This window comes from Megalobrama amblycephala, linkage group LG10, assembly GCF_018812025.1.
Source record: "Megalobrama amblycephala isolate DHTTF-2021 linkage group LG10, ASM1881202v1, whole genome shotgun sequence".
NCBI lineage: Eukaryota > Metazoa > Chordata > Actinopteri > Cypriniformes > Xenocyprididae > Megalobrama > Megalobrama amblycephala.
Window position 1 is genome coordinate 3309275 of NC_063053.1, and position 21151 is coordinate 3330425.

Genomic DNA, 21151 nt, shown 5'->3' on the forward strand with positions numbered 1-21151 from the left:
CTCAACCACTAAAACACGTCATAAAAAATAATCCCAACATCAAAACTAGAAAATATTGTGTTTATTTACAATTTACAAACACAAGAAAAATGTCAGCATTTGTTGAATTGCTTCCACATACCTTTCAACACACACACACACATAATGGCACAGCAACTAGTAGCTCATACACACACACACACACACACACACACACACACGTGATGAGCCATGAGCATTTTAAGACTAACAGAGTTTTAACTTGAATGTCCTGCACCATGAATGAGTGCAATAATCCAACTCACTTATTTTTATTGGTCATTTATTATTACAACTCTTAACACCTGTAAGACTTTGTATTGCCACTCCAGTATATGAACATTACAACCGTGATGAACACATTCAGTGTCCATCAGACACATTCCTGCACCTGCTATCAGATTGTGGTACTTACTCAATCTTTCAAAACAAAATAAATATCAAAACAATCTATGTGTTTGTTTTTAGTTAAGGCATATGTAACAAAAGTGCTCTAAGATCCCTTAAGGACACATATTAAAATCATGTGTGATTCTGCATTAATATTCATCCATTACGTCCTAAAGTCAACCTGAACGACTTGCCAAACATCATTGCTTCTTCAAAAGTCATCTTGTTGCATCTTATTGGTTTAGCAAGTGTGATTTTTGCACATCCATGTTAAGTTATTTAGAATCAAAACATAATTAAAACAATAAGCAAAGGTTTTGAAGAGCAAAAAAAAAAAAAAAACGTACTGGTAACACATTACTATAAGGTTGTATACGCTAATATTAGTTAATATTGTCATTAACAATAAATATTAGCCTTTAATAATATTAATTAATGTAATCTCTTCATATACTGTTACATTTACTGTTGAAAATGTATTAGTATATGTATGTTAACAGCAGTTAATGCATTTTGAGCAAACAATGAATAGTGTATTTATAAATATAAATCACTAAAGTGAATTTATAAATGAATGAATTCTGTTAGTTTATGATACTAATGTTAATGTATAGAACCTTATTGTAAAATGTTACATGTAAAAAAAGATATAAAGCTTACTAGCACACAAATGTCACCCAAACTTTGAGTAAGTATCAAAATACTGATATACAAATACTGTTTTCATGTTTCAGTCCCACTGGGATGCTGTATTTGCAGATTTTAGTGTCTTTATTTAAATTGTAACTGATGATTATTCAGATAAATCAAATGTTTCTATGCTAATTTCAAAAACGAATCAAAAGCAGCAGTCGCAGTGAATCACACGAGCTCTTCTGCAGTCTGAAGCGCGTGTGGTACCTGCGTGGCACGGATCGCTCTGTGACGTCAGACGAGGTTGAAGCCCTGGTTGTGTTCGATGGCCTGCAGCAGTTTCTCTCGGAGTGACTCCTTACTCATGTACTTGGGCAGATCCAGCAGGTTGAAGCATGTGTGCGCTACAGGGAAATATTGCTCTCCTCCACCGGTGGGCTGGATCACTAACGCCAGGCTCTTCATTCCCATGATGGGGATCCGGTCGCTGCCCGTCAGGAACACTGGAGTAAAATGACAGGAAGATGCGTCAAAGTATGTACATACTGACAGCGATTCTGAAGAACTTCATCTAGTTACACTCTAGGTTTAAAGGTGACCTATTATGCCTCTTTTCACAAGATGTAATATAAGTCTCTGGTGTCCCCAGAATGTGTCTGTGAAGTTTCAGCTCAAAATTCCCCACAGATCATTTATTATAGCTTGTCAAATTTGCCCCTATTTGGGTGTGAGCAAAAACACGCCGTTTTTGTGTGTGTCCCTTTAAATGCAAATGAGCTGCTGCTCCCGCCCCCTTTCCAGAAGAGGGCGGAGCTTTAACAGCTCAACAACAACAAAGCTGGAGAATCTCACGCAGCCAAAATGACGAAAGTTTTCAGCCTTACATTGTTCAAACCGGAGTCGACACTGATGGAGAGTCTCAGGAAGAAGTTACAACTTTTAGACGTTTCTGAATGGTTAGTGGATAAATTTAAGTAGTTGCTGTGGAGTTGATTCAACTCATCCACTAGCATGTAATTCTAAACTCAAAGATTAATCACTTACGCAGGAACTGTTTCTTCTTTTCCAAAGGCAGCTCGTGAAATACTTCCCAGAATATCTTGATGGTGGGATGATCCGCCCAGTACTCGCCCTTATACTCTGTGCTCTGAGAATCAATACAGCCATTTACAAAGTGAACAAACGCACATTTCCAAACACATGCTATTGGATTTCAAGCACAAAACCAGCAGCAGTCCTAGCAAATTCATCTGAAGTTTATTTTTACCTTCTCCAATTCCTTCCAGTCATAATTGGTGTTTCCTATAACCATGGCCTGAAGTTCACTGGGCTGGAAAAGCTCTAGAACCTTCCCTCCACACACTTTGTGAAATCCAGCGTGGAAAGCACTGAACTGAGGAGCCACGGAGGTGTTGAATATATAATTAACGTAGGCATTGACAAATTCCTGCCTGGTAAGGTTGAAGGGGTGAGAAAAACTATTTAGTTGGGCAAAATATATTAAAATCATGAAAAACACAGGGTGAGTTAGTAGTAGTCACAATGCTCACGATGAGAGAATGTAAATATTACCTGTTGGATTTGTTGACGCTGATGTCCGTCCCGTTGGGTATCAGCTCTAATACCTCTGTGGCACCAAAATTTTCCTCTGTGATCTGCAATTATAAAATGACTGTATATGCATTTATTTATTTATGTTTTATTTTATTATGTGCAAACAACACTTTAACTTGTTCTTACTGTGAAATTCAGGCAGAAAGTTTCTTCCAAATCATCCTCCGTATAATCCAGCAGCTGCTGAAGACTCCTGAAGATCCAGACAGAGAAAAACATAGATGAGGATCATAAAGCCTATTCTATCATATTTGATATACACATTTCTAAGGCCTCTAAATGAACAGCATGATCAAAACTTTGCTGAAAAACCTGTTGCATACAATCTATTACATGCCTTCTGATTGATTATACTTTTTTAGCAAGTAAAAGTATAATTGTACAATTGAAAAATTACTCTTTGTCCATATGAACATCAGCAGCAATATGCACCAAATTGCATACTTGTGCTTGGTTCGGGTCTCTGAATATTGTGTATTTCCTCCATTTTCTTACTATATCATACAATATGAGCTTTAAAAGCCTGGTGTATCAAATATAAGCCTCAACAAAAAACACAGACTAAGTAAACTTTTTGTTTTAGCTTTAAAAAAAAAAAAATTTAATCTTTCAATAAATTCAATAAACTGTTGCATTTAAAAAATATCTTTACAGGGTTAATGTTTTCAGCACAAAACAGTCATATTTAACTTTTCATTATAATGTCCCTTAAACATAAACAGTCCATTTTAACTCCTCAGACACACAAGAATAGGTGCCATTGATGTGAATGTGGATCATGCATGTGTCCAAATGCTTTTCATCTGTCTGACATCAGAAGGTTTATGGATTGGGGAGGAAGTTTTAGGTCCACCATGTGTTTCATAGTATATGAAACATCTCAAACAGTCAAAGAGAGTTTGATTCTTCATGATATGAGCCCTTTAAGCTCTGAAACCTATAAACAGAAGCACAAAACCTCATCAATCTATTGAAAAACGCACCTTCCTACGTCAGGCATGAGTTCTTTCAGGTCCTCTAGTGTGGGCACTTTCTTCAGGAGTTTCTTGTACAGTGCTAGTGGGAAGTTCAGCTCCACTATAGTGAGGTTATAGATGGCCAATCCACAGACGACACCGATCAAGTGGAACAAGTCGATGTCTTCAAATGTCTGCAGTAAAGCATAGCTGACATGTGTGAGACTGAATTTTCCTCATCTTACACTGATTTTACCTTGTGAGTTAGGTATGAATGAAGAGTAGGTTTTAGTATATATATTTATGATGATTGTCACAAACAACTTGTTTTGTCTTATTTACTTCAATATACATGTATTAGAAGGTTAAAGGGGTCATGAATTGAGAAAACAACTTTTCCTTGAGCTTTTGATATTTAAGACATATATATATATATATATATAAGACATTGATATATAAGTCATCATACTATAAGAATATCCTGCAAGTTTCAGAACTGAAAACTTCCTTGTTAGTCCAATAAAAGCTTTTATTGACACCAGACCCAGTGAATGACTGATCCTGGAATGTGCCTATAGATAGGTGAAACTCCGTCTCCACAGAAGAGCAATACAGGACTAAAATAACATTACATTTCAAAGGATCCTATTGTAGGAATATGGTTATTTATTTTAAACAATGTGAATGTTTCAGTTGAGCTTTATTTATTTGTATTCGGTACATTTCACTGTGGATTCTTTGGTAAATCAATCACATTTCGGACTTTAGACTTTTACGATATGGACTCGACAGTAATGCAACAACATGTCAGTAACTGTGTTAATACTAATGCCTGATCTGATATTAATGATTCATGTACAGTCAGATGATCTTTGTAGGATGAAAATAATCTGTTATTTAAATGGTGATTAAATTCTATATAGAAATCAATCAAAGAACGCTCCGTTTACAATCACTGGAGCTGTCAATCAAGCAGTGTGAGTTTATTGGTGACTGAGTTCTTATTACTTGGCAATTTCATATGAAAAAAATGTTAGTCAATCACAGCAGTGGGCGTTTACACTGAAGTCTCACAGCAGACACGCCCATTAAAACAGAGTGTTCAAATCGGAGGGCTAAAATCAGGGTAGGAAAAATGCCTTTTATTTCTAAGTTATGACAATTGTTGATGTAAAAATCATACTAACATTATAAATGCACACCAAGAAACATTATAAAACAATAAAACAATGCAGTTCATGACCCATTTGAGGTATTTTAGAAGTAGTACAGTAACAGAGATCAAGTGCATAATATCTAAAACATTGTCTTTGTACTTGTGCACTTTGTTTGGAACTTTTGCTTTTTTATGGCCTCTGAATAAAGAATTTTGAATATTTTTTCCTCAAAAGGACATTGCATGCTTTCTTACTACTATACCTTGTGAGCAAACCAGATGAGTCTGGAGTCCTCGTAGTATCGAAACATGCCATATTTAGGGTCTAGGAGTTCTTTCATGATGAGCAGGAAGAACTCTTTTCTCACGCCGCCAGCATCCACGGCCTCCTCTCCAACAAAGATCACCTGCAGAATAATAGAATTAAAAACTGCAGAAGCAGCAATGATGACACACAGATTAAGGCAAACTAGTTTACCTTGAGCGGCTTCTTGTAATCAACGTTTTTGGACTTCCTCAGCACCTCCATGGAGTCTCCAACCACGTTATCTCGGCGTACGATGAGGATGAGGCAGGGGTTTACTGACTCTACTCCTCCACCGGACAGAAAGAGCGAGTGCAAGTTCTGTCTCTGAGCCTGGTCCACGGCTATCTGATCACAAACAGCACTGTGAGCGCATTAGAGTAAAACATGATGTCAAATCTTCAGATGCGGCGGAGCTCTCTCACCTGCATCTGGATCACAGCATCAGTCTGGAGCAGCGTCGTCTTCGCCTGAGCGTCAAAAACAAACGGGTATTTGCACAAGGTGACCTGCGAGTCCATGACCTGTTCAAAACAGATGAGAGACAGGGGAATGTGACTTTGACTGTGTGATTTGAGGTTAAAGAAAAGTATATTTTTACACATCTAGCAGCACAGGAATTACATACGTCACCTTAAAGTGACTGCAAATGAAAATGAAAATGAAAATTAAACGATGATTCAGGAGTGTAAAATGACGCTGATTACCTTTGTACAATGCAGACTCACCACAGAGAACATCTGTTGCTGAAACCAGGTGACATAATCATTCCTGATGTCAATAAGCTCATCCAGCTCATGAATATAGAACTTGTCATACTGGATGATCTGGCCAGCACGCTCATTAACCTGCAACACGATAATTAGAATGATATTAGCAAATTAATATTACAGAATTTCCATTAACACTTTATAATATGGTTATATTTGTACATTAAACTACTGTACATTCACCTACAAGAATGAGAAGATCTTCTCATTGTTAGTTTATGTTAAAGGATTAGTTCACTTCAGAATTAAAATCTCCTAATAATTTACTCACCCCCATGTCATCCAAGATGTTCATGTCTTTCTTTCTTCAGTAGAAAAGAAATTAAGTTTTTTTTTCTCCATATAGTGGACTTCACTGGGGTTCAACAGGTTGAAGGTCCAAATGTCAGTTTCAGTGCAGCTTCAAAGAGCTCTACATGATCCCAGATGAGGAATAAGAGTCTTATCTAGAGAAACCATCAGTCATTTTCTAAAAAAAATAAAAATGTATATATTTTAATTAAAAATGCTCATCTTGCACTGCTCTATGATGCGGCACGCATTACGTAATCATGTTGGAAAGGTCACGCGTGACGTAGGCAGAAATACCGCAGTAAGGCGAAAAACTCCATCTCATTTTCTCCTCCAACTTCAAAATCGGCCGACATTGTTGTTTTACCTTTTTTTGTAAAGGCCGTTTGACTTAGTCTTTGCACGTTCACTTTGTAGACACTGGATCGGTATTTCCGCCTACGTCACGCGTGACCTTTCCAACGTGATTACATAATGCGTGGAGCATCACAGAGCAGTGCAAAATTAGCATTTGTGGTTAAAAATATATAATTTTTTTTTTTTTTTTTTTAGAAAATAACATAATTTCTCTAGACTCTTATTCCTCGTCTGGGAACATGTAGAGCTCTTTGAAGCTGCACTGAAACTGACATTTGGACCTTCAACCCGTTGAACCCCAGTGAAGTCCACTATATGGAGAAAAATACTAGAATGTTTTCCCTAAAAAACCTAAATTTCTTTTCGAATGAAGAAAGGCATAAACATCTTGGATGACATGGAGGTGAGTGAGTAAATTATCAGGAAATTTTAATTCTGAAGTGAACTAATCCTTTAACTAATGTAAAGTACATTATGAGTATGTAGTAAGACATAAACAGAACATTTAGACATTCCATTTTATGATTTAGGACACACTAATTCTAATTTTAGTATTTAGGACAGATGTTATCCAAATTGGGGCACTGCCAGTGTCTGTTCAACTGTGGTGCTCACCGAGTGGAGGATCTCCAGGAGTTTGAGCGAGGTGTGCAGGAAGCAGGTGAAGATCCTCTGTTCAGAATGGGGGATTCCCAGTTTCTGCATCCGCAGTAGATACACCACCACCTCCTTATAGAGCTCCACCAGCCTCTGGAAGACCGCTGGTTCAAACCTGGACCACCAGTTTCCTTAAAAAAAAAAAAAGAAAAAAAAAAAAAATCACAGGTAAAAAGGGAGAATGAAATTTGGGGGAACAAAAGTGCTTAACTTTCATGAAAACAATGTCATAATGCAAAAAAAAGAAAAAAAATGGAATGATTCTAAAGAATAAATTTTCCTTGTGCAAAAATTTTAGATTTTTGGGTGAAGTATGACCCCGACATTTCTTCGTGAGATTCACAAACAAGAAGGTAGTTGAAAAAATTATCTCCTAGATAAGAAATTCTTCTTATCCCCCTAACTTTTTTTTAGAAGTGGAATTCACAAATAATTTTTTGTTAAAAAAAAAATACTGAGCAGGCAGGATGGCTCTTGAATGGCACGGCCTCTGGCATGCTGTGAGACGATGCGCTTATGCTGTGAATGTGTAGACAACTCAAAAATACCTACCAATGTGCAGAAGTTGACCATTGCCTATTGTACACTAATAGTGCACTACGCATATGGTAAGTGTGGCCATTGTGTACATGCATGCAGTTGCAAAGAAGTTAAATTCCTTTTAACTTCAAAAAACAAAACCGGCCTAGAATGTAATGGTCCAACTGGTCAGGGAATTTTCCTAGGCAAGAGAAGAAGTCTTTTAAAAAAGTTTGAGAAGTAAATTTGCGGATCCATTCATGAAGGACAGTCTAAAAATGCATCACTTTAAATAAAGCCTTTCTGTACACAGCCACCGCATTATACAAAACATGTTTATACTGTTCATACTGTTTCACTTCCTTTTATTTTTATATAAACTGAGCAGTAAAAATGCATTTGATTGCTGATTTTGGACCAGAAAAATATTGTTCAGTGTTTTACAAGAGCCATGACGAAGCCCAACAAACAAATGTCCTCTTGTAGTGGATGGGACGTACCAAGCACTTTGATGGGGGTGTCTTTCAGGCTTACGATGGCCTTGGCGAAAGGAATAGTGAGGGTGGTGTAGTTGTTGGGGTTGCTGAGGAGCGGACACTCGGGCAGCGTGAGGTAGAGCCTCAAAGCCTCTATGTCTGGAGGAGAACTGCTCAATCTGGGAAGGAGATTCTTCTCCAAACTGGCAGCTATCTGGATTAGGATAAAGCATGCACTGGTTAAAACAGGAATGATGGGCACTTAGTAGGAGTAGTTCACCGGAAAATAACACATTTAACATGAGTCTTCTGAAAATGACACTACACTGGTTTCATTCGTGCTGGAAACATAAAATCAAGTGACTCACAATTTGTGATATTTGTGGGTAATCAGGCTGGATGAGCCTGTGGTAGAACAGACGGGCCGTGTTAATGTCCACACCTGAGCACTTACTGCTTGTGCTGTAGTGATCTGGACTACTGCAAAACACAACACTCATTAGAGAAACAATCATCAGCTATTTATAAGGTCTGCACAGAGCAATTATATATATTATATATATATATATATATATGGGATGCACCAATACCATTTTTTAAGGACCGAGTACAAGTACCGATACTTTTTTTCCCAGTACTCGCCGATACCGATGCCTATACATTTATTAATTTTTATCTTTTTTTTTTTATTTAATTTTATTTTTTATTTTTTTTAGGTGATGTCGCAGTTTTCCAAGCACAACACAGTGAGACTAATGAATGTAGGACAGCTTCTTTATTATTACTCTAATGAAAAAAGTAATAATTTTTATGTGCTTGTCACAAACTTAAAGAACAAAAATTTTACAGTGTCCAATAACCTTTAAAGAGCATAATTACCAATATATATAATTGTTGTTATATAAAAATAAATTTACAACAAATTACAAACAATACAACAAATACTATAGATATAAAAATACAGTAGGTTTATTTACCATGTATACATTTATTTAACATATTTTGTTGTTTTATTAACATTAATAACAAATATAGGCTACAGTCCCTTTAAGACCAAATCCATGGATACTGACACATATCCTGTTTTCACCCAAATGTTTACGCCCACTTAAGCCATAACCGGGTGTGTCTCATACGTTCTGAAAAGTGAAGCCGCGGGCTCTTTGATCGCCCCCTGGAGGCTGGATGCAGTACAGGTCATAAATCCCGCCCTCTCAATGCAGTCGAATGAGACTTCAGTGAAAACTTAAAAATAAATTATGCTTCAAATAAAACTTTCTGAAAGATGGTTTTGGTCATTTAAGGTAGTTGTTATCACGCTGATATATATTCAATTGTTCGTTTTTGTGATGATTTAGATTTTAGCTAGCAATTTGATGCTATAAAAACGGGGCGTGTCGTCGTGATTCGAAGTTGATTGACAGCTTGTCTGAGGACTGTCGGAGCTTCGAGGGGAGTTTGAAGATGTATTAACTAACTGTTAATTTTCGATTTCTTTGTTATTTAGCACCAACAAAATGAGTTGTTCAGCAGTAAACTGTACTAACTGACCTACAGGATCTGACGGATCACTGAACTTTTTTCTGTATCATTAAATGTGGGCGTTATAAGCTAATTAATAAATGTTATTAGTTAAGATAACACACCTAATGTTAACCATGTCGGGAAAAAGCAGGTGATCGTTATCTGGCAGTTACTTATTATTTTTATGGGTATAAAATAATAATTAGCAGGACAAAACTAATGATAGCTTACTCTAATTACAGCAATCGATCTCCTGTAACGTTAGTTGAACTTGATTTAAAATGGCAGGACCGTTTCTGGCGATTTAGAGTTGTTTCTAGTGGCATATTATATTGATTTTATCTACTGAATTTGCTGTTTCAAAAATATTATTGCTCTAGAAACAGAATAGCCTATTATTTTATAGGTAGACTTTTAAATTGTGTATAATTTTTATAGTCTATTTAAAATACATGAATGATGACGCAGTCGTCTGGGCGGAAGTTTGATATCGCGACTCCGCCTCCGGCTCCACGACGATTCCTTCTGCGCATGCCCAGGCTCCAAACTTTTTTTTTTTGACGTATTGCGTAACGTGTCAGCGCCCATTCATCAGCCCATTTTGGCTTCAGTTCAATACAATGGAAGGAAGCGGCGTCGCGTCATCCATCTTTTTTTACAGTCTATGGTCATAACCAACTGTATTTACGTGAGATGCTCCACACGATGGACATTTTGACAACTATGTGTGCATTTGACCATTCAGGCGCGAGGAGAACCGATCACGCACTGTCTGAGAGAACTGGGATCACGTGCAAGAAAGAGAGAGAGCGCTTCTGGTCTGTGTCATTCAGCACGATTCCGCCTATCCCGCCTTCACTAATCGATAACAAATTGTGATTGAAAGCATGCAGTTCGCAATGTGTGTGTTGTCATCATTAATTTTTGAAGTATTTCCATACCTCTAAGGCTGACATTGTTTCTGCTGCTGCCGCCTGTGTCACGTGAGGTATCGGGATGTATTTTTACAAGTACAAGTACAAGATTGGTATTGGTGCATCCCCATATATTTTATATAATATATATATGAAGAGTTTGGTTCCAAAACGCAATAACTCCATTTTGATTATTTTGAGTAAAAAGGTGTTTTCTTTACCAAGTAAGTGGCAAGATGAAAACCCCTATTTTCTGTTTCAAACTTTCAGATAGCATCTTTTGGATATAAAAACATTAAAAATTCAAATCTACATTTTGATTTTAAAAAGTTTATTATAAAAACGTATTATTTTTTTCCCCAAAATGCAACAAATCCATGACACTTTTTTTTTTTTCAAAATGCAATTAATTCGTCAATATAAAAGTTATTTTTCATTTTGAAAATACACAACAAAGTAAGTTGATTCACATATATGACAGAGTCTAAACTTTGCCAATATTTATCTTATATTCAGCCATTTTACTAAAAATACATTCAACCGTCGCTCCCAAAATGGTCATCTTGTTAATGTTATGAATTATTTGTCATTACCGATTAAAGAGTATCTGGCGCCACCGCACGGTTAAATAAACACACTTTTTTTCTGCGTACATTGGTATTAAAAACGGCTTTTAAAAAAGCCTTTAATGTTTACAGTGCGTGGAATGGTGCGCTGTGATTGGTTGAGAGCGGATATATCACGTTCTGCAGAAAAAGGAGACTGGCGTTTGTCGCGTTTTGGGAAGAAAGGGAGAAAATAACACGACGGATATCGCATTTTGCGCAAAACTAATAAATGACTTTTCAATACCGACCAGATACAATACTGATTTTGGCGGAAACTCAATTTTTTGAAAATTGTTTGGAAAACGTTTTGGAACCAAACTCTTCATATATATATATATATATATATATATATATATATATATATATATATACGTTGTGTTTTGAATGTATAATATCTAGTTACCTTCCAGACAGAAAACTTCCATTGAGACAACTCGCTGAAGAGAACACAAGATCAATCTCACTACAAGAGACACCAAAGACACATCATCAGTATGATATTCAGACCTATGCAGACAGTTTCATGAAGTTTTTTGAATTGAATTAAAGCTAGATAATCATTTATATGAGGATAGACTGAGTTTCATCTACATGCCCTAATGTAAAAATCAAAGTAAAGAAAGTCAAAGCAGTACTTGGTGATTTCTGGTGACAGTCTCCCATGGCCGTGATTGAGCCATTTCTGGATGAGGTCAGCGCTGAGTGTATAGATCTGTCCGTCAGGTCTGGTTATCCTCACATCCAGTGGAGGGCTGTCATCCTACAGCAATACAGCGGAGTCATTTAAATGGGAACATCAGTGAACGGCCAATCACTACAAAGGCAACTGTTCAAACTAACACATACTGCACATTTTTGAAATACATTTGACAGATTTAGACGGTGACATGTCATGTTACCATGTAGCCAGTGTGACACAAAATATTTAAAGATCCAGATAAATACAAAATCACAAAATAAATTTAAAATTTCATTCTGGTACCATAATAATGAGGAAAATGTAATAATAAGGATCACTGATGATGTAACAACGGCTGTGTGGGAGAGGAAATAATAATAATAACCAATAATATAGCTTTATTTATAGCACTTTTCACAATCCAATCAAATCTTAAGGGGACCTATTGTGCCCTTTTTTACAAGACACAATATAAGTCTCTGGTGTCTGAAGTTTCAGCTCAAAATACCCCACGGATCATTTATTATATCACGTTGTAAATGCCCATTTTTTGAGTGGAAGGAAAAACATGCCGTTTTCATGCATGTATCTTCAAATGCAAATGAGTTGCTGCTCCCCGCCTGCTTTCCAGAAGAGGGCGGGAGCCTACAGCTCCTGCCTCGGATACTCTGCCAAAAACTAACAAAACATCTGTTTGGTTTTGATTATCATAACACGATCTCTAACACGATCATGCACATGACACTACAGTTCTTCATCATCATGAAAGTTTATTATCAGTCTTATATGGTTTTGTGAGTGCACACATACGAAGCATTGATTTTTACCATTATATGCTGGTTGTGTACACATTGCTGACACATATTTATGTTCAAACGCCATGTAAAAGTGAATTTTGCATAATAGGTCCCCTTTAATATACGCCTCATCAGCTTGATCCATGACCTCTGCTCATACCTGAGGTAAAGCATAGTGAGCGAAGCTCTGGTCTCCTCCAGCATAGATCCTCTTCACACAGTAACTCTGCTCCGCCTCTGAAATACACAGCCCTGTCAAATCTGAAACATCACCACATGGTTTTCCTGGGGTCCGTCTCAGTATATTGATTCACAGTATACACATTGGGACACTGATGAGTGAACAAAAGTGCCCATGTACAATACTAAAGTGCAACTCAACTCTGTGTGATGATCTTACATTAGGAGTACATTTAAATTCATGTATTCGACAGACACTTTTCTTTCCTGGGATATATATTTTTTAAATCAGTTCACACAATCCCAGGGAATCAGACCCATAATCTTGGTGTTGCTCTGGTAAATCATATCAGCATTTTCCTAAAAAAGCCATTTAGACTAGAGGTATGTTATCTGTTACAAGAAGAGTTATTTGGTTTATTGCCTTTAAGATAAATTGCATAACATGTATGATGAAAAGCCTTTAGCATAATAAACAAGTCAGTCCTGATGCATGCATTTGGGTAACACTGAGAAGGACATCTGTCTGAGGGATGAATTCTGTTGAAAGACTTCATGTAAACCGTCAACTCACCTATATCCATAGGCACGGGATCAGTATGTGCTCGCCAGCAGCCTTTCACAGGGGCGGGACTCATCCTATTGTAGGTGGTGCGTGTTCCGAGCTGTCCGTTACCCCCGAGACCAAATGAGTCAATCTTTCCTGATGAAGGGATGAACGCCAAAGTGTGCTGCCTTACATGCAGGTAAAAACAAAAACAATTCATGCTCTTCATGATTAGAGATACATTCTTACAAAGACGCTTCTCGGGTAGCAGGTCTCAAGCTTTCATATAGAAAACTGAGACAAAGACATTGAGTAAAAATGCAACAAATGTTTTTTTTTTTTTATGGATACTTACCTACCACAAGCTATCTGTGCAACCACATTCCCCATCAGTTCAAACACCTTCCTGGGGTTCACCTCATGGTTTGTGGTGTTGTGTCCCAGCTGACCGTACCCACCAGCTCCAAATGTAAATACACCTCCCTCCTACAAAACAAAAATTACTAATTACGAATCACGTAAAGTGATAAAAACTATAGCAAATTTTGTGGCAAAATGTAACTATATTATTGCCCAACTCTAATCTGATTAATACAACTATAAGGCATGAATATATTAGAAACATTAACATAATATTTTTCTGTAAATCTGCTTTGAAACAATGTGTAATTTAAAAAGCGCTATGCAAATTAATTTGACTTGACTTAATCTAAACCATGGCCATTCCTTTTTCTGAACGTACAGCATTAAATATGTCAATAAATTACATCTTTGCTTATTAAAGGAGTCATGACATGATAAATCAAATTTACCCTGATCTTCTTACATAAGAAGTCTTCGTATCATTAAAACATCCTGCAAATTTCATAGCTTAAAATATCCTCCTCATTATAAACAAAGCATTTAATCAAGCTCCAAAAACATCTAGTTTGGATATTGTTGGATTTGTGATGTCACACAGGTGAATTTATCTGCATATGCCTGCCTCCAGAGCAAGACATCGACGAATAGTTATACATCATTGCACTATAGGCCCCGCCCACTCGCATAACGGCAGACAACTGTCAACACTGGATGCAAGTGCTGCGTTAAAAGCAAATAGATTCCATTATAATAACTCTCACTGTCTACAATGGATCTCAGTGCCAGAAACAAGTGGATGGTTTATTTAAGTGTCATCCCAGATCAAGTCTGCGGATTATATGTTTGTTCATTTTGTTTTGTAAATGAGGCACAACATAATGGAGAGTTGGCAAAGAAACTTTTGTTGAAAGATGAAGCAGCCAATAGTATTTGATCTGACAGCAGCTGCATCAGAAACCACCAGTAAAATACTTTGTCTGTAAATGACGGTTTTATATGAATAACGTTTCAAAACACTTACTCCCATGCAATAGCGAGTCTGCACTGATACCGTTTCCTATGCAATGACGTTAGCCAATCATAACAATGGCTGTGTACTGACAAGTCTTAAAGGTGCTGCGAGCATTTGTGGTTAAAAAGTATATAATTTTTATTTTTCTTCAGAAAATGGCAGATGGTATCTCTAGATAAGACTCTTATTCCTCGTCTGGGATCATGTAGAGCTCTTTGAAGCTGCACTGAAACTGACATTTGGACCTTCAACCCGTTGAACTCCAGTGAAGTCCACTATATGGATAAAATGTTTTCCTCAAAAACCTTAGTTTCTTTTCGACTGAAGAAAGAAAGACATGAACATCTTGGATGACATGGAGGTGAGTAAATTCTGAAGTGAACTAATCCTTTAAAATAATAATAATAATAAAAAAATAATGTCACGACCCCTTTAAGCCCTTAAAATAAGCAACAAATCTGACCATACCTTTGTTAGTACTGCCGTGTGGTCCTCTCCACAGCATATGTAAACGACCCGTTGGGACCTGAGAGTCTTCAGCAAGGCAGGGAAATAGCGATCTGAAGAACACCATGCATCCCACCATAAAAATCATTAAATGAGAGAAAGCTCAACTGAATGTCTAAGGTGTTTGTTTTACCATCATTGTCACTGAGGCCCAGCTGGCCGAACTTGTTTCGTCCCCAGCCGAAAATGGCCCCAGACAGCGTGAGCCCGAAGCTGTGAGCGCCCCCTGCAGATATCTGGGCAAATGGGATGCCCTGTAAAGACTGAATGACTTGTGGGGTGGAGACACCGGCTCCCTGCATCCCGAGCCCCAGCTGTCCATATTTATTTTGGCCCCAGGAGAATATCTGACCTCCTTGAGCAAGAATTTGGGAATAACATCACATAATTAGGGTAAAGAGAGCAGTTTCAGATGTAATAATACGGTTTAGAAATATAATAAGAATCATACCTCTGGCTAAAGCAAGGGAATGCCAATATCCACAGGCCACCTGGGTAATGTGAACCTCTGACAAACACTTGACAGTTCTGAGTAGAGAGAACAGAAACACAGTGTTATTTATGCTATGCGGGTAGGTCATGGACTATGATTGTCATATTTGTCTAGAGGTTTTTTGGGAATGGAACGCATTATAGTGGCAATAATATTGGGATTTATGATACAGATTCTTTACCTGGGTACACGGACACGGTCTTCCATATTTGAAAGGCCGAGCTGCCCGTCTGAACCCAAACCCCATGCAAACACTTGTCCTTTATCATTCAGAGCCAGAGTATGAGCTTCACCGCATGACACGGCCACAATGTTCTGAGCATCCAGAGACACTACCTGTTCTAGAGAGGGGGTGTGAACATCAGATTATACTGATGAACTACATGGAATACTGGCCAATACTGTGCATATTTCAATATGTTGCATCTGCTACAGCAAAATTCACTTTTTAACTACACAATCTGCATAATACAATATTTTTAATGTTTCTTAAAGGATTAGTTCACTTCGGAATTAAAATTTCCTGATAATTTACTCACCCCCATGTCATCCAAGATGATTTTTTCTCCATATAGTGGACTTCACTGGGGTTCAACGGGTTGAAGGTCCAAATGTCAGTTTCAGTGCAGCTTCAAAGAGCTCTACATGATCCCAGACGAGGAATAAGAGTCTTATCTAGAGAAACGATCGGTCATTTTCTAAAAAGAATAACAATTATATACTTTTTAACCACAAATGCTCTTCTTGCACTGCTCTGCAATGCGTCACGCATTATGTAATCACGTTGGAAAGGTCACGCGTGATGTAGGCAGAAATACCGCAGTAGGGTGAAATACTCCATCTCATTTTCTCCTCCAACTTCAAAATCGTCCGATATCATTGTTTTACCATTTTTTGTAAAGGCCGTTTGACTTAGTCTTTGCACGTTCACTTTGCAGACACTGGACCGGTACTACCGTCTGCGTCACGCGTGACCTTTGCAATGTGATTATGTAATGCGTGGTGCAGCGCAGAGCAGTGCAAGATGAGCATTTGTGGTTAAAAAAGTATATATATATTTTTTAGAAAATGTCCGATGGTTTCTCTAGATGAGACTCTTATTCCTCGTCTGGGATCATGTAGAGCTCTTTGAAGCTGCACTGAAACTGACATTTGGACCTTCAACCCGTTGAACCCCAGTGAAGTCCACTATATGGAGAAAAATCCTGGAATGTTTTCCTCAAAAACATCAATTTCTTTTCGAATGAAGAAAGAAAGACATGAACATCTTGGATGACATGGGGGTGAGTAAATTATCAGGACATTTTAATTCTGAAGTGAACTAATCCTTTAATGTCTTTGTGAAGGTTTATTTTACAGTATTTGTTGTTGTAAAGGACCCATCAATTTCAGTGCAAACATACAAAGCAACATACTTCAAACAGAGTTAGAGGTCATGTGACTTCTCAAGAAATGACAGTTGTTGGAACAGCAGTCGATGTCACACTGACCTACTCATATCTGCATTTCTGTGGAATGGTAATTTGTTACCAAATCCATCAGATTGATTTTAGCACATGTTATTAACGTACAGGCTGTTCCATTGATATAACCTAATATAACCCAGGGTTTCCTAACAGGGGTGCTTGAATGCAATGCAGAGTTTGTGAGAATGTGATGTACCATTCAAAAGTTTGGGTTCAGTAAGATTTCTTTTAAAGAAATTAATAATTTTGTTCAGCAAGGATGCCTTAAATGGATGAAAAGTGAGTTATTTATAATGATAATAATAAGAAATGTTTTTTGAGCAGCAAATCATCATATTAGAATGATTTCTGAAGGATCATGTGACACTGAAGACTGGAGTAATGGTGCTGAAAATTCAGCTTTGATCACAGGAATAAATTACATTTTACTATATATTCACATAGAAAACAGTTATTTTAAACTGTAATAATATTTCACATTTTTACTGTATTTTTGATCAAATAAATGCAGCCTTGGTGAGCAGAAGAGACTTATTTCACAAAACATTAAAAAATCCCAAACTTATGAATGGTAGTGTAGATAAAATGTGACAAATTAAAACAAAGAAACACTTTACTCTGATCTTATATATTCAAAACCTACTTTACTTGAAACTTACAAAAAATGAAGGGTGAGGTTTGATCCAGCAAGAAATATTTGGATCACGAAAAGTGGGTGTTACAAGAATGAAGGAAACGCCTTAATATTACCTTTTTGAGTGTCACTTAATTTACTTTGTGAAATATAATAGGAACTTATGTCATCAGCCACATCGACTTGAAGTGAATCATTCAGATTAAAGGATTAGTTCACTTCAGAATTAAAATTTCCTTATAATTTACTCACCCTCATGCCATCCAAGATGTTCATGTCTTTCTTTCTTCAGTCAAAAAGAAATGAAGGTTTTGAGGAAAAAATCCTGGAATGTTTCTCCATATAATGGACTTCACTGGGGTTCAATGGGTTGAAGGTCCAAATGTCAGTTTCAAAGAGCTCTACATGATCCCAGACGAGGAATAAGAGTCTTATCTAGAGAAACCATCGGTTGTTTAAAAAAAGTGTATATACTTTTTAGCCATAAATGCTCATCTTGCGCTAGCACTGTGCCACGCATTACGTAATCATGTTGGAAAGGTCACGCGTGACGTAGTTGAAAGTACCGATCCAGTGTTTACAAAGTGAACGTGCAAAGACTAAGTCAAACGCCCTTTACAAAAAAAGGTAAAACAACAATGTGGGACGATTTTGAAGTTGGAGGAGAAAATGAGATGGAGTTTTTCGCCCTACCGCAGTAATGCATGGCACGTCAAAGAGCTAGTGCAAGATGAGCATTGGTGGTTAAACAGTATATAATTTTTATTTATTTATTTTTAAAATGGCAGATGGTTTCTCTAGATAAGTCCCTTATTCCTCATCTGGGATCATGTAGAGCTCTTTGAAGCTGCACTGAAACTGACATTTGGACCTTCAACCCATTGAACCCCAGTGAAGTCCACTATATGGAGAAAAATCCTGGAATGTTTTCATCAAAATCCTTAATTTCTTTTCAACTGAAGAAAGAAAGACATGAACATCTTTGATGACACGGGGGTGAGTAAATTATCAGGAAATCTGAATTCAGAAGTGAACTGAATCAAGTAATCCATCAAGTAAAGCCATAACATTATAAAGCTAGAAGAGCACCTGTGTGGCCCTACCTGGTTTCTTGCGTGATCTGTCATGCCCCAGTTGTCCCAGGTCATTGCAGCCGCAGGTGTAGACCGTCCCGTCCTCCAGCAGAAAGACAGTATGACGTCTGCCACATCCCACGTCCCGCACACGCTTGCCCTCGAAGAACTCACATTTCCTCGGCTCCAACACTATCTCCTCATCAATTCCACCTAAACCGAGCTGCCCGTACGAGGCATTTCCCCAGCATAGCATGACGACGGGCCCGTATGCCCGCTCTCTTCCGCAGGTGAAGACTTACAGGTTTAAGCACTTCACGCAAACACACACACACACCTGTCAGGTGAAAGCAAAACCAAACTCTTTAAAGAGGCACTTCATTAAACAAACTTCTGTTTTGATGATACACTCAAGGTGGGGAAAAAATAAAAATAATAAAAAACAATAATAATGATGAAAATAATCAGTTACACGAAAGCAACCTACTAAAACGTACAAACTATTTTTTATTTTAACAGATAAATGTAACAAATACCCTAACCATATACTCTAAACCACATTTTCTATAAGTAACTCAACTCACAAACCATATACCACTATCTGTTTTGATATTTGCTATCACTAGGTTAAAAAAACCTAACTAGTAGCCTACTAGTATAGCTGTCACAGTTTAAATAGATGAAAAGGAAAGCACGCAGATTAGTCCCGCCCTGTAGAGAAAATTCTGAATCTCTCTAGAAAGTTCAGTTTGTGGGAGGTGTGTAAATAAACATATATTGCATAACACAGCTTAAAGACTATAATTAGATGCATTAAAAACGGGTACTAGTACTTTAAGTGCTTAAAAAGATACATTTAACTTTTGTGTTCTAAACAACAACAAATGTAACACTGTATAGAATTTTAAACTACAGACCACGTGATTCACGTGAGATTTAAATGTCCTGACATCAGTGACTATGACGTGTGTGAATGAAAATGACCGTTAAAACGGTTGGTGATTAAACGCAGTTTTGAGAGAATATCAGTAAATTATTAGAGCAAAGCGCGTGCTTGTTTTAATAACGGGCTATCAGAATAAAATAAATCACACCTCACTGATGTTGTACACGAGTTTGTGACTTTAATAAGACCATAAACACATAAGTATATATCATTAGTTCGCATGAACACCGCTACACCAGATGAAGATATGTCTGCACACACACACACACACACTCCCATACAGCGTTTTGACAGCACGCGAGTGTTAGTGTTAAATCTTACCTGTTGATATGTAATATAATGCTCCTCTGGACGTCTCCAGCACAGGTTCAGGGCTTATGTTTACATGAGCGTTAATGCGGATATATTCTGTAATGTCATGACAGCCTGAAAGAGCGCCAGCAGTCGGACACGCGCTTAAATACACACAGCAGAATGAACGCGAAGCTGCTGTAATATTCTAGAGCGTTTCAGACACACCGGATGTGACGACACATGCGGAGTTCCTGCGGTGCGTTTAGAAACACACACAATAATAATAAAAATAATAATAATAACAATAAAAACGTGATAGAGAATAATTAGCTAAATTTACGATGATATTATGCTTTCTCGTTTTTATATGTTCTAGATCTAAAGCCACGGCCAAAGCTAGGGATTTCTTCAAAATAAAAGTCAATGAAAATTATTATTGTGAAAATATTGCGTTACATTTAGTTTATTTCTGCTTAGTTTTGTTCTGTACTGTTAGATGTATTATTTTTATTTGTTTATCTAGTTTCAAAATGTAGGGTACAACGGGGCTAAAGGCACACCTTAAAGGGTTAGTTCACCCAAAAATGAAAATAATGTAATTTATTACCCACCCTCTTGTCGTTCCAGACCTTCGTTCATCTTCAGAACACAAATTAAGATATTTTTTGTTGAAATCCGATGGCTCAGTGAGTCCTCCATAGCCAGCAATGACATTTCCTCTCTCAAGATCCATTAATGTACTAAAAACATATTTAAATCAGTTCATGCGAGTACAGTGGTTCAATATTAATATTATAAAGCCACGAGAATATTTTTGGTGCGCCAAAAAAATAAAATAAATAACTACTTATTTAGTGATGGCCGATTTCAAAACACTTCAGGAAGGTTTGGAGCACAAATGAATCAGTGTATCGAATCATGATTCGGATCGCGTGTCAAACCGCCAAACTGCTGAAATCACGTGACTTTGGCG

The 21151-nt window shown here is 37.3% G+C and overlaps 1 protein-coding gene across 10 annotated transcripts; it reads right to left on the reverse strand.

Annotated features, from left to right (window-relative positions):
• Positions 1-46: 46 nt before the first annotated feature.
• herc4 (HECT and RLD domain containing E3 ubiquitin protein ligase 4) lies at positions 47-20411 on the reverse strand. Of its 10 annotated transcripts, none has more exons than XM_048203996.1 (24): positions 20206-20409; positions 18969-19275; positions 15947-16106; positions 15724-15800; positions 15406-15627; positions 15234-15325; positions 13746-13876; positions 13418-13578; positions 12824-12915; positions 11823-11947; positions 11591-11650; positions 8510-8621; positions 8166-8355; positions 7105-7277; positions 5800-5919; positions 5497-5595; positions 5246-5419; positions 5031-5174; positions 3639-3805; positions 2782-2848; positions 2614-2696; positions 2309-2492; positions 2086-2188; positions 47-1544 (listed from the first exon to the last, which is right to left on the reverse strand). In XM_048203996.1, exons 2-24 carry the CDS (start codon positions 19192-19194, stop codon positions 1336-1338), a joined length of 3171 nt encoding a protein of 1056 aa, XP_048059953.1. In that variant the 5' UTR covers positions 19195-19275; positions 20206-20409; the 3' UTR covers positions 47-1335. The 10 variants fall into 10 exon arrangements, 7 of the variants coding, with proteins under 7 accessions (XP_048059953.1, XP_048059950.1, XP_048059949.1 ...); XM_048203993.1 differs by having other exon boundaries at positions 5779-5919; XM_048203992.1 differs by having other exon boundaries at positions 5779-5919; positions 8510-8618; positions 12824-12924.
• Between the last annotated feature and the right edge of the window lie 740 nt (positions 20412-21151).

Bases quoted from the DNA above. Each gene is read 5' to 3' on its own strand.
- herc4 (XM_048203991.1), bottom strand. From the start codon at position 19,194: ATGCTATGCTGGGGAAATGCCTCGTACGGGCAGCTCGGTTTAGGTGGA. The intron at 11,948-12,823 runs GTATGAGCAGAG...GTATTGCTGTAG, and splicing joins CTCACTATGCTTTACCTCAG to GATGACAGCCCTCCACTGGA. The intron at 1,545-2,085 runs GTAAGTGATTAA...ATTTTACTCCAG, and splicing joins AAAGAAGAAACAGTTCCTGC to TGTTCCTGACGGGCAGCGAC.